Here is a 13840-nt window from a genome sequence, read left to right as displayed (position 1 = left end):
ATGCTTCGCTAGATGAACAAAGATGCTTCTCTAGATGAACAAAGATGCTTCGCTAGATGAACAAAGATGCTTCGCTAGATGAACAAAGATGCTTCGCTAGATGAACAAAGATGCTTCGCCAGATGAACAAAGATGCCAAATGTGCTTTATCCTGTGATAAAGTTCATGTTTTGCTTGAGCAAACTTTATATTTTAAGTACATTCAATATTTCAGCTAAATTATGTAATTATCATCCATACAGAGCTGAACAACAAGAAAATAACATCTTGACCATTGTTGACGTCAAGGTTTGAAATAGCTGCCTGCCTTAACTTGAGCTTGTAACATTTCCCTAAAGCTGCCCAACGGTCTAGTTGAAACTAGGGTCAAGTACAAATCATCAAGTCAATTAAGGTGTCATTAAGGTGTTATTTTCATTTTGTAGTTTTTTCCACCGCACTAGGATTAATTGTAAATGTACCACTGGTCAGGTAAACCAATGACTGAAAGCATGACAACACACCACGCTTTGTAAAACATCCAATCCTCAAGCAGCCCACAATGGCAAAGATGTCTTTCAACAAACTCTCATATAAACAGATTAACATACATCATGTACATAGGACTGAAGCCCACATCCCTGATGTGATCTGCAGACAATGTGATTACAATGATCCTCCGACCATGACCAGAGTGATGGCCGATTACATACTCGGGTATCTAGTTTCTCACAAGGCATACACTGTAATACCCTCATAAAAGTCTTACTTAAAACATCGGGGAGAAAAAATATACCAAAACAAGGAAGTCACCAGCATGACAAAGTAAATTTAACATTTCAGTCTTCATGGTGACAATAGTTAAATAACTATTCTAGAAAAAGTAGAATATGGGGAAATAAATATTAAATCCCTAACCTTGCAAACAAGCACCTGAATATTTTCTTTCTTTGTCGTATAACGCAGCACTCAGTAATATTTCAGCTGTATAACGGTGGTCTGTAAATAGTCGAGTCTGGACCAGACAATCCAGTGATTGATATCATGAGCATCAAACCAGCAAATTGACATCGATGATATGCTTCAACCAAGTCAGCGAGCCTGACCATCAGACCCCGTTTATAAGTTGCCTGTTACGACAAGCATGGGTTGCTGAAGACCTATTCTACCTCGGATCTTCATGGGTCGTAGTTTATAAGGAGTTTTGGGGCTCTTAAAATATAATGGGGGCTTGCAACATTTTTTGTGAACAAGCCCTCCCCGGCCAGTGAAGTTTGGAAACAAATCATACACTGGTTGATGTGGTGGCAGATCTGCACATGGTTGAACATTGGTAGATCAGAATGTTATCCGAAATTTAGAAACGTTTTCACTGCATTCTGTATTGATGTGATTTGTTTCAAACATTATGAGTTCACGTTCGTATATTATCTGTGTATGAAAATGTCGTCAGGTATTCAAACATATTTTGAAGTCAACATGCATTTGAACATTGTTGGATCATAAGGAGAAAACTTTTCTTTCTGTTCAAGTTTGAGTTGCATTCACAAGTACTGTCTGATTTTAGCCACTAGTCTGAACCCCGTGTCTAGTAAAAAGTTAAATAGTCTACTGAAAGTAAAGACCAAATCCAAGTTTAGGCTGGTCAATTCAAAAGTATTTGGCACAGATTGCATATATTTACACCAAATTGTACATATTGTACATGTTGTACAGATTGTATTAGGAAAGTGATATTATGAATCTCAGGACTTCGCTCATATTTTCAGTCATTCGAATTTCCAGTCAGTACATGGGTTTATAACATTATAAATTATATGCAATGATTTCTTGTTCATAAAGGAGTGAGGTGAAGTGAAATGGGGTTTAATGTCACGTCTATGATTATTGCACTTACACAGGGACATGTTGGTGATTTATAATTATTGTTTGGAAAATGGCTCTGGGAATCTATTCTATTTGATTATAGTATGAAAATATTATCTCAAGTTGAAATTATTATTAACTTTGGAATTCTGACATTGGATTAACTATTCACAAATAGGCCAAACACATGACATTAATGATTATTTTACACTGTCAGCGTGTTGTGATGGCCTTGACCTTGTTGTAAGGTCACTGAGCTGACATTTGGCATCATGTCAAATATATATATGACATGTATATATTACCCTGCCAACATTGAAAGTCAAACTGCCAGCACCCATGTCTGAAATTCAGATCATATGTTTGGACCCAATTCAGCAATGTGCAGGACTATAATTATGTGTTCTTACTACAAGAAAAGAGCACGGTCCAGTATGCTCCCGTGTTTTAGAATGGCGATGTTGTGTTCCTTGTAGTTTTGCATACCACAGGCGGCATGGAATTCATAAACAGGTTCACTGAACAGCCCCTTGTCACTTATTAATATTAATATTACATTTCCAGGGATTTATCTAAATCTCCTCAGAGGCCGATATTCGGCCCCATGTTTGCAGCAAATGTCAATAAAAAGTTCCCGATTGAGAACTAAATATTTCCCATGTTACAATGTATTAATATATATAGAATAATATATATATAAACTAATTTTATGGCTTTGAAGAAGCAACCTGTGTTCACTTATAACAAGATAAATAAATAGGAACAGGTTTTAATGCTTTGTTTTATATTATTGCTGTCTCATCATTTGCTCATTATACAACTCAATCTATGAAAATATGTACTTTTAAAAAAATCCAAATTTGGACAAAATAAAGTTTTCCCCTTTGGGGTTCCTTGAATTTTGATAGTGCAACTTTCGTGTTACCATGGTTACCATGATTAAACCCTGTTCAATGGATCAGTAGTATATACATGCATATACATAATTCATATGCATTGATGATATGGCGAATGCTTCAATGGTTGGAGAGACAACAGCAATGCGACAAGATAGACCAGTGTAGAGTTATGTACACAGTTAGCCCAGCAAAATTAGATTTAGTTTTCTTTTGGTTTTGCATGGATGAAGAAATTTGAAGTTGAAGTCGATTCAGGGTTGCAAACTTCATTTGAATTTTGATCCTTTTTTTACATGTAAGTCCTTGTGACGTTCATATAGAGTAAAATGTTTTAGTTTACCAAACATGCCAAAAGACAGCATGCTTTATTTTGTTTCCCAGACCCGAGATTATAAATTAAGAAAGGAAGTCTAGATTGCCTCAGCTCCAGAAATTAAACCTTGTTCTTGGCGCCATTAGGATTATATGGAGATATGATTATTGTTTATTTTGAAGATATATATTTTTAAATAAGATAACTTTATTCCTAGGACTAAGTGAACACGCTGCTACACAGCTTTTTAAATTTAAATGTTTTGAGCCTTTGTGAGGTTTCCACAATAGGTCACCAGTACTTCATGTTTGTTGTCAGAGCCAACTAAAATGGGGATTGAGTGGTCATCATGGTCATTGTACCCCGATAGCATGGGACGTTGATTTTGAATCTGCCTTGAAAAAGCCTTAAAATTCAATTTAACACAACTTCCTGTCAACTTCAAACACTGTTTGGATTCATTCAGGTCAGTTTCAAGACATTAGGCGGACAAAATTCTGGACATTTGTGGGATATTAATTATAAGCCTGTTACCATGGTTACCTGAATACTGCTGCTGCCACTTATTTGACCTTTTGTATTGTATTTGATTGTCATCCTTTTACTATGTTTACTGTATTTCAATATTATTTTATTCATTATTCATTGATCATGTGTGGTCATGTACTGACTTCACAATGTAGTTCTGTGCGACCGATTTCTGGGTTGACCTCTGTTTCAGTTTGGAGGTGAGGTGAAATGGGGTTTAACGTCGCGTCCAAGATTATTGCACTTATATAGCGACGTGCATCCATGTGTGTGTGTGTGGCTGCTTGTACTAGTCCGGACTGATGCCGATTTATAGTGCTAGCACACTGAGATACCATGCCGCAGTTTAACATGAATACCCCACTCAGACACAGTATACTGACTCCGAGCCGACCAGTCCTTGTTTTAGCCCCTTAATGTCGAGCGCCAGACAGGGTAACAACAAGAACCATCTTTTATCTTCTTTTGGTATAATGCGGACGGGGATCGAACCCCAGACCTTCCGCTCTCCGGGCGGACGCCCTACCACTAGACCACAGAGGTGGTCATTTCAGTTTGGAAATTGCAACCGTGGAACATAACTGGCATAAGGCTTCACTTAAAGATGTTTGTATGGCCCATTTCACGGCAGTGTTTGGGTAGGAAAAAATACATTAACATGCATTAATATCTTGTTGAGAAGATTTGTAAGGAAACCATATGCCTAAAGATGAGAGGAACAAGTCTTGGTGGGAATGTCATCAATAGCTGACCTAGTGGCTTTACAATGTTTCCAAGATAGGGTAAGCATGGTAAGAGGCGTGTGTACACAAGTTCAGAGGGATGGCTGGAGTCTTTTGTGTGATTGTGATGAAACATGACAACTACTTTGTGGGTAGCATCTTGTGGAAAGTTTCTGCTGTTAAAGTAATGGCTGTGACAAGGTCAGGGATGGAGGGGAAGGTACTGAGGGGTGTCATGTTGAAGTAATGCTGTGACAAGGTCAGGGATGGAGGGGAAGGTACTGAGGGGTGTCATGTTGAAGTAGTGGCTGTGACAAGGTCAGGGATGGAGGGGGAGTTACGGAGGGGTGTCGTGTTGAAGTAATGCTGTGACAAGGTCAGGGATGGAGGGATGTTATGTTGAAGTAATGCTGTGACAAGGTCAGGGATGGAGGGGAAGGTACTGAGGGGTGTCATGTTGAAGTAATGGCTGAGACAAGGTCAGGGATGGAGGGGAAGGTACTGAGGGGTGTCATGTTGAAGTAATGCTGTGACAAGGTCAGGGATGGAGGGATGTTATGTTGAAGTAATGCTGTGACAAGGTCAGGGATGGAGGGGAAGGTACTGAGGGGTGTCATGTTGAAGTAATGGCTGAGACAAGGTCAGGGATGGAGGGGAAGGTACTGAGGGGTGTCATGTTGAAGTAATGGCTGAGACAAGGTCAGGGATGGAGGGGAAGGTACTGAGGGGTGTCATGTTAAAGTAATGGCTGTGACAAGGTCAGGGATGGAGGGGTGTCGTGTTAAAGTAATGGCTGTGACAAGGTCAGGGATGGAGGGGAAGGTACAGAGGGATGTCATGTTGAAGTAATGGCTGAGACAAGGTCAAGGATGGAGGCGAAGGTACTGAGGGGTGTCATGTTGAAGTAATGGCTGAGACAAGGTCAGGGATGGAGGGGAAGGGATGGAGGGATGTCATGTTGAAGTAATGGCTGAGACAAGGTCAGGGATGGAGGGGAAGGTACTGAGGGGTGTCATGTTGAAGTAATGGCTGAGACAAGGTCAGGGATGGAGGGGAAGGTACTGAGGGGTGACATGTTGAAGTAATGGCTGTGACAAGGTCAGGGATGGAGGGGAAGGTACTGAGGGGTGTCGTGTTTAAGTAATGGCTGTGACAAGGTCAGAGATGGAGGGGATGGTACTGAAGGTACGTGTCATGTGATAATGGTGATTAAATTCAGGAATTCCAAAAGTGGATCTTTGCAATTCATATATTTGACTAGACCAATTTAACATTTCTCATGTTGCACAATGGTTTCCACTTTGTGCCAGGTAGCAGGACGCCGATAAGTTATTGGGTGAATTTAAGTCATTTTCCAAAAAAGACAACCTTGATATGTTTAATTGTTTACTTTAATCCTTACAACACAAAAAAAACAATATTTGGACATGTTTTAAAAAGGCAACTTCTATGACGATTATTACCACAGTTAACATGGTTAATAAATTTTTACATTTTCTCTTTTGCACAATTAATTATAAAGCTTTTTAATACAACTATAAAATAGATACTGTTCACAATTCTTTGTCAGATGTCCACGTTATACGAATATTGTTGGGGAGTTCCAAATGCAAAAACATGAAGCCATACTGTTATAGTATTATGGATATTTTATACATGATCGATTCTGATCGTTGCAGCATAGATAGTTGAACTTCAAAGGATGTACTAACAAGGGTTGATTTGTGTTCTGTGGCGGTTATTATTTCTTAAGATACAAATTTCCGAATCAAGGTGGTAAAGAAATGGAAACATTTAGAAAACTGACATCTGATTGGCTCAAGAAACCTGCCTCTTTCATTTAGACTGGGCGGTAAATGTGTCATACCAAAGGATATTTATCAGATGGTATTTGTAACATGTTACCTCGCCTGGGCGTTAGGGCTGAAAGCAAGGACTGGTTGGCTTAGATTGAGTGTAATGTGTCTGAGTGGTGCATCATTGTCAAACTGTGGCCTGGCAGTGGACTGGCACTACAAAACCGGGATTAGTGCGGACTAGTGCAAGCAGCCACACACACAAATAAAGCAGAATCAGCATGATCGGTCATCCCACTTCATGTCCCCCACAGTAAAATGGGCGCTCTACTTATAGCTGTGCATAACAACACATTGGGAACAAGCTGTATGTTTATAAAAAATATCTATTTGTTTTCAGAAACTGTTTGTTTCGTGCACTTGGGGATCAGTTGGAGGGACATTGTCGCAACCACTTCCGTCATCGTCAGGATGTCGTCCGCTACATGGCTGAACACCGAGACGACTTTGAACCCTTCATGGAGGATGACATTCCATTTGATACTCACAGTAAGTTTTCTGTTTCTGTGCTGAGTTGTGTCCCTTGGCCAAGCAAGGATCTGCTGATTGTGACTGGAATCCCAGATTCAGCCAGGTTATGATCAGTGGTTTGTCCGCATCATACCCACCCTCATGGATTTGGGCAGAGATCTTGTCAGACAAGGTGGTAAACCATGCTAAAAATCTCATTCAAATGTAATGTTTGCTGTCAGTCAAAGAGAAACATCAGCGAGCATTCTATGGATCCATTTTTATCATCCCAAACTGGCTCCCACAGGAGATATCGCTTGGGTGTGATCAAGCCATATCTACATGCAGACCACTGTGATGTCATTGTTACCATGACGTCTCAATCAAATGACATCACTAGTGGCTCTGCTACTGAAGCTGTAAGCCAGTATTTTCTACACTTAAGACACTTCTTATTACCGTCTACCGATTGAAAGAGTTGGACAAATAATGACGCTGATCGAAGTGGAAAAACTCCTCAGCATGCCTTGGAGATTTTCCGCTTTTATCAACTTGTGTATTTGATATTTTATTCATTCAACATCATTTCTGGAAACACGCTTTAATTCTGCAATAAATGGTGAGACTTAACTGTTTTTTCAGTGGCAAGTACGGTATGTCTGGGTATGTCATCATTAGCAGATTGATAATAATACTGGACTGATTAGCATGGCCAGGAGGAGAATTGTAATTTGCAATTCCTATTGTATCATGAACTTGTCCTCTTGGCTTTTGAACAGTCTGATGCAGTCCTTTTTAATATCGCCTGATTCTGACATAAGTCATTGTTTTCACTTTAGTCAGCTCCATTTTAACATGTTTTATGGATTTCATGTTAGAGCGCATGTTATCAAACATTATCTATATATCTTATTTTATTGCAGAGGTACATTGGTTTCAGTAGTAATTTTGCTTTTAGGGTCACTGGTCATTTGATATGTGAGCTTGGCCAGACAGAGTTACCTCCCTTTGTCCATGTTGCCCACATCATGATGATTTGACACCAGCAAGTATAATGTGTTTCAGCTTTTCTTTGTATCATGCAGTGACTATTTTGACTTGTGTGTTTTCAGTACAAAACCTCAAGAAACTTGGAGTCTATGCCGGAAATGATGCAATTGTGTCCTTTGCCAGACTGCATCAAGTGAACATCGTGATCCACCAGCTGGATGCCAAGCACCTCATGGTGAGTGTTTGTTGTCAGATAATGTCAGAATATACAGATAACTAGTTAAAGTAACAAGTAATGTTGTTTTGTGCCACCGTCTACAATATTTCAGCGATAAATTTAAATAAAAGAAAATCTTAGACAAGCTAAACAGTGTTTCACAGTGAAATCAGTCATTGTTACCAATCTTTCTTTGTCAGCCACTTTCCTAATTAAACCACTCGTTCAAAGCCTGAGACTAATAAGTTTTCCTTGTCAAATCTACATGCTAATCTACAGAAAACAATGTCAAGATGTAAGTGAGGTGTCGTACACTCAAATGAGTTTGGCACAGGAGTATGAGAATAGAAATAGAAGTTGGACAGAATGAGAGTTACAGCCAAACAGGTTGGTCACGAGTGTTCAAAATATTTAAAACACCTGGAAAATTATATCTTGTCTTCAGTGGTGTAGGAAAAGTAATAATAATTTGGATGAACACTGGACAATTTAAGGTTGGTTTGTTGTTTAACGCCGCACTCAGCAATATTCCAGCTATATGACGGTGGTCTGTAAATAATCGAGTCTGGACCAGACAGTCCAGTGATTGATAACATGAGCATCGATCCACGCAACTTGGATCAATGACATGCTTCAACCAAGTCAGCGAGCCTGACCACCCGATCCCGTTAGTCGCCTCTTACGACAATGCATAGTTGCCTTTTACGACAAGCATGGGTTGCTGAAGACCTATTCTACTCCTGATCGTAGAATAAAATACCTAGTTCAGATTATAGTATGCTTCTGTGTCACAATAATCTATGTATGTGTATGAGTTTTATTTATGACTTTGGGTTAGGAATACTTGAGCGGAAACTATTTCAGACATGTATCATCTTTCGTAGCAGTATTCATGGTGTTGCATCCGAAAATGAATTGATGTTAATTAGGTCATACTGTTCATATGCGATCCAGAATGGATCCAGGGGCGAGTATAGGTTTACGGAAATGCGAGTATGGAGATACAGAGGATGCTCATTTACATCAAATCCTAGCTACTGTGCATGTTGAGTGAATGGCACTATATGTTTGTCCTGCAGATCACTGGCTCTGCCAACAGCAATGCCAGGCAGCTCCACATCTCTTACCACAACGGCGACCACTACTCCAGTGTCAGGAAGCTCAACGACAATACAGAGTCACCTGCCAACATCAGAATACAGGTACTGCTCCTCGACTGTCCAATCCTTACTGTCCAAGACGCCATATCTTTCTGTGCTGCTCCCCCAACCATGACAGCATCCACTGCACATTAGAAGCGAAACGATACTGAAGGCAACTGGATGATACATACCTTGATACACTGGCCATGATACGATCTATTTCTCGACTCACTGGTCATGATTTTTTGTCATTACATCCTGATGCAGAAAATCCTCTCAGCTGTCACACAGGTACAACATCCCTCTTGCAGTACAGTGAACCCTGTTGGGACCTGGGTTAGAATAGGTCATCACTCTATTGCCTGCCCCCATTGAGACCTTGGTTAGAATAGTCCCCATCACTCTATTGCCTGCCCCCATTGGGACCTGGGTTAGAATAGTCCCAAACACTCTATTGCCTGCTCCCATTGAGACCTTGGTTAGAATAGTCCCCATCACTCTATTGCCTGCCCCCATTGGGACCTGGGTTAGAATAGTCCCCATCACTCTATTGCCTGCCCCCATTGGGACCTGGGTTATAATAGTCCCCATCACTCTATTGCCTGCCCCCATTGAGACCTTGGTTAGAATAGTCCCCATCACTCTATTGCCTGCCCCCTTGAGACCTGGGTTAGAATAGGTCACTAGCACTCTATTGCCTGCCCCTATTAAGACCTGGGTTAGAAAAGTCCCCGTCACTCTATTGCCTGCCCCCATTGAGACCTGGGTTAGAAAAGTCCCCATCACTCTGTTGCCTGCCCCCATTGAGACCTGGGTTAGAATAGTCCCCGTCACTCTATTGCCTGCCCCCTTGAGACCTGGGTTAGAATAGTCCCATACACTCTATTGCCTGCCCCTATTAAGACCTGGGTTAGAAAAGTCCCATACACTCTATTGCCTGCCCTCTTGAGACCTGGGTTAGAATAGGTCACTAGCACTCTATTGCCTGCCCCCCTTGAGACCTGGGTTAGAATAGTCCCATACACTCTATTGCCTGCCCCTATTAAGACCTGGGTTAGAAAAGTCCCATACACTCTATTGCCTGCCCCCTTGAGACCTGGGTTAGAATAGTCCCATACACTCTATTGCCTGCCCCCTTGAGAGCTGGGTTAGAATAGGTCACTAGCACTCTATTGCCTGCCCCTATTAAGACCTGGGTTAGAAAAGTCCCCGTCACTCTATTGCCTGCCCCCTTGAGACCTGGGTTAGAATAGGTCACTAGCACTCTATTGCCTGCCCCTATTAAGACCTGGGTTAGAAAAGTCCCCGTCACTCTATTGCCTGCCCCCTTGAGACCTGGGTTAGAATAGGTCACTAGCACTCTATTGCCTGCCCCTATTAAGCATTGTTAAGACCTGGGTTAGAATAGTCCCCATCACTCTATTGCCTGCCCCCTTGAGACCTGGGTTAGAATAGGTCACTAGCACTCTATTGCCTGCCCCTATTAAGACCTGGGTTAGAAAAGTCCCCGTCACTCTATTGCCTGCCCCCATTGAGACCTGGGTTAGAAAAGTCCCCATCACTCTGTTGCCTGCCCCCATTGAGACCTGGGTTAGAATAGTCCCCGTCACTCTATTGCCTGCCCCCTTGAGACCTGGGTTAGAATAGTCCCATACACTCTATTGCCTGCCCCTATTAAGACCTGGGTTAGAAAAGTCCCATACACTCTATTGCCTGCCCTCTTGAGACCTGGGTTAGAATAGGTCACTAGCACTCTATTGCCTGCCCCTATTAAGACCTGGGTTAGAAAAGTCCCCGTCACTCTATTGCCTGCCCCCATTGAGACCTGGGTTAGAAAAGTCCCCATCACTCTGTTGCCTGCCCCCATTGAGACCTGGGTTAGAATAGTCCCCGTCACTCTATTGCCTGCCCCCTTGAGACCTGGGTTAGAATAGTCCCATACACTCTATTGCCTGCCCCTATTAAGACCTGGGTTAGAAAAGTCCCATACACTCTATTGCCTGCCCTCTTGAGACCTGGGTTAGAATAGGTCACTAGCACTCTATTGCCTGCCCCCCTTGAGACCTGGGTTAGAATAGTCCCATACACTCTATTGCCTGCCCCTATTAAGACCTGGGTTAGAAAAGTCCCATACACTCTATTGCCTGCCCCCTTGAGACCTGGGTTAGAATAGTCCCATACACTCTATTGCCTGCCCCCTTGAGACCTGGGTTAGAATAGGTCACTAGCACTCTATTGCCTGCCCCTATTAAGACCTGGGTTAGAAAAGTCCCCGTCACTCTATTGCCTGCCCCCTTGAGACCTGGGTTAGAATAGGTCACTAGCACTCTATTGCCTGCCCCTATTAAGACCTGGGTTAGAAAAGTCCCCGTCACTCTATTGCCTGCCCCCTTGAGACCTGGGTTAGAATAGGTCACTAGCACTCTATTGCCTGCCCCTATTAAGACCTGGGTTAGAAAAGTCCCTGTCACTCTATTGCCTGCGCCCATTAAGACCTGGGTCAGAAAAGTCGCCATCACTCTATTGCCTGCCCCCATTAAGACCTGGGTTAGAAAAGTCCCCGTCACTCTATTGCCTGTGCCCATTAAGACCTGGTTAAAAAAAGTCGCCATCACTCTATTGCCTGCCCCCATTAAGACCTGGGTTAGAAAAGTCCCCGTCACTCTATTGCCTGCCCCCATTAAGACCTGGGTTAGAAAAGTCCCCGTCACTCTATTACCTGTGCCCATTAAGACCTGGTTTAAAAAAGTCGCCATCACTCTATTGCCTGCCCCCATTAAGACCTGGGTTAGAACAGGTCACTAGCACTCTATTGCCTGCCCCCCATCCCTTGGACCTATGTTAGATTAGGGGCAGTCTTTTAGCTTTGAGATATCCAGAGATTCAAAATAACAAGGCATAAATATCCAGACAGACAGACAGACAGACAGACAGACAGATCCAGTAAGAACAGTATTATAGATTCATGGGAATACTTTGCATACACAAGAAATTAAGGACACATCACATGCATGTGGTGACAAAATAGAATGTTTTTCACAGGCAATGGGACTGTGACAAATTATGTACATTGTGCATGTACCTTAGGCATAGCAGCAGTCTCTTTTTAGTCAGTCATTTATATGTGTAGTATTAATATACCGGTAGAGAGGCAGTGAGGACCTAACAGTAGGTTTGAGATGTCAGTACATTTGAGATAACGGAGTTTGAGATAACGAGGTTTGACTGTATCTCAAATATCAAAATTGTTCTTCAGTCGACGTCGGGGTATTAGTGAGTCCTGCTCACTTTTTGCCTTGTTTCTGAGTGTATCATTAAACAATAAATAAACAATCCAATAAGATACAGTAACCATGGTAACTGACTTCTGATGAGTAACTATTGGTTTGTGTCCAGGACGAGTCCGACAAGGTGAGCCCTCCCAGCTGGATGAACGGCTACACAGAGACCCACAAGGATGGTGAGGGATATGTGCGAGCCATCCGTGGGTGTCAGGCCATAGAAGATGAGGTTGTAGCAGCCACAAAGTGTCAGGTACGTAGAGGACATTCTACACACACATCTTGGTACAATGTATTGTCAGAAGCTGATATTTGCCCCTCAGGTCTATCAATGTCTGTGCCAGTAGTTACCATATTCTCAGTCTTGAATTTGGACTGGCCTAACCTTTATTCAGCGTAGCATGTGTCCAATCTAAAATGATAAATACCCGTGACCATTCCTCCACCATGATGTGTATATACGCAGAAAAGTAGATGATTTCATTTTTACGAGATTGCACATCTTCTCAAGGCCAGGGGTTATCTGACTATAAATGTCTAGTTTCCACCCTTTCCTGAACTGGGATGGAATATATGGGCTTGATCGTAGAACCACCAGTGGCTATTACCATGTCCATCCTTTTGACCAATCAGATTCCACATCTCATATCACTTGCATTTGCTTCAAACTAAAATAGCCGCGCCCAGACAAGATGATATGATCAGTCATCAAGATCTGTATTGTGACAAAATGGGTCTTATCTCACAAAGTGTGTCAAATCACATGAGCAGCTTGATTAAAAACATGAAAAGATTTGGAAAATATCTGTCGACACCCAGTTGACAGAACACATGCTCTGCAAATCCTGCCATCGACCGTTATCTGTACAGCTGTCGCCATGTTGTTTATCAACCGGGTTGTTAGTGCAGCCAACACATAATTCCATAATTCCAACCTGGTTCGGCAAGGGTGGAAATTGGACTTTTATGGTCAGTTAACTCCCTTGCCTCAGGAAAATAGAGATTGCATTATTATTATTATTATTATTATTATTATTATTATTATCATTTTATTATTACACACTCATATTTGTTTGTTGCTTAATGCCACTCTCAGCAATATTCCAGCTGTATGACGGCAGTCTGGAAATAATGTCTGGACCTGACAATCCAGTGATTGATATCATTAGTATCGTTACACACAATTGGGATCAATGACATGCATCAACAAAGTCAGCAAGCCTCACCACCCAATCCTGTTAGTCGCATTTTACGACAGGCATGGGTTGCTGAAGACCAATTCTAACCCGGATCTTCACAGGTAACACACCTATAGCCAATGGACTTTCACATGCAGTGTGTTACTGTTCATGAGACCCATGAAGATCCGGGGTAGAATAAGTCTTCAGCAACCCGTGCTTGCCGTAAAAGGCGACTATGCTTGTCGTAAAAGGCGACTAACGGGATCAGATGGTCAGGCTCACTGACTTGGTTGATGCATGTTATCTATCCCAATTGAGTGGATCGATGCTCATGATGTCAATCACTGGATTGTCTGGTCCAGACCACCGTTATATAGCTGGAATATTGCTAAGTGTAGCGTTAAACAAAAAACAAA

At 42.0% G+C, this 13840-nt stretch overlaps 1 protein-coding gene across 2 annotated transcripts in view; it reads left to right on the top strand.

The window, feature by feature from the left end:
• The window catches only part of LOC124115483 (OTU domain-containing protein 3-like), a 40266-nt gene that overhangs the window by 17613 nt on the left and 8813 nt on the right, over positions 1-13840 (top strand). For both annotated transcript variants that reach the window (XM_046476493.2, XM_046476492.2), the window contains exons 3-6: positions 6504-6652; positions 7726-7838; positions 8900-9022; positions 12359-12496. In XM_046476493.2, coding sequence (XP_046332449.1) covers positions 6504-6652; positions 7726-7838; positions 8900-9022; positions 12359-12496 — 523 coding nt within the window. The remainder of the gene's footprint in view (positions 1-6503; positions 6653-7725; positions 7839-8899; positions 9023-12358; positions 12497-13840) is intronic.

Source organism: Haliotis rufescens, unplaced genomic scaffold (assembly GCF_023055435.1).
Source record: "Haliotis rufescens isolate VD_foot unplaced genomic scaffold, xgHalRufe1.0.p SCAF_13, whole genome shotgun sequence".
Lineage (NCBI taxonomy): Eukaryota > Metazoa > Mollusca > Gastropoda > Lepetellida > Haliotidae > Haliotis > Haliotis rufescens.
This window is presented reverse-complemented; position numbering and strand designations above follow the sequence as displayed.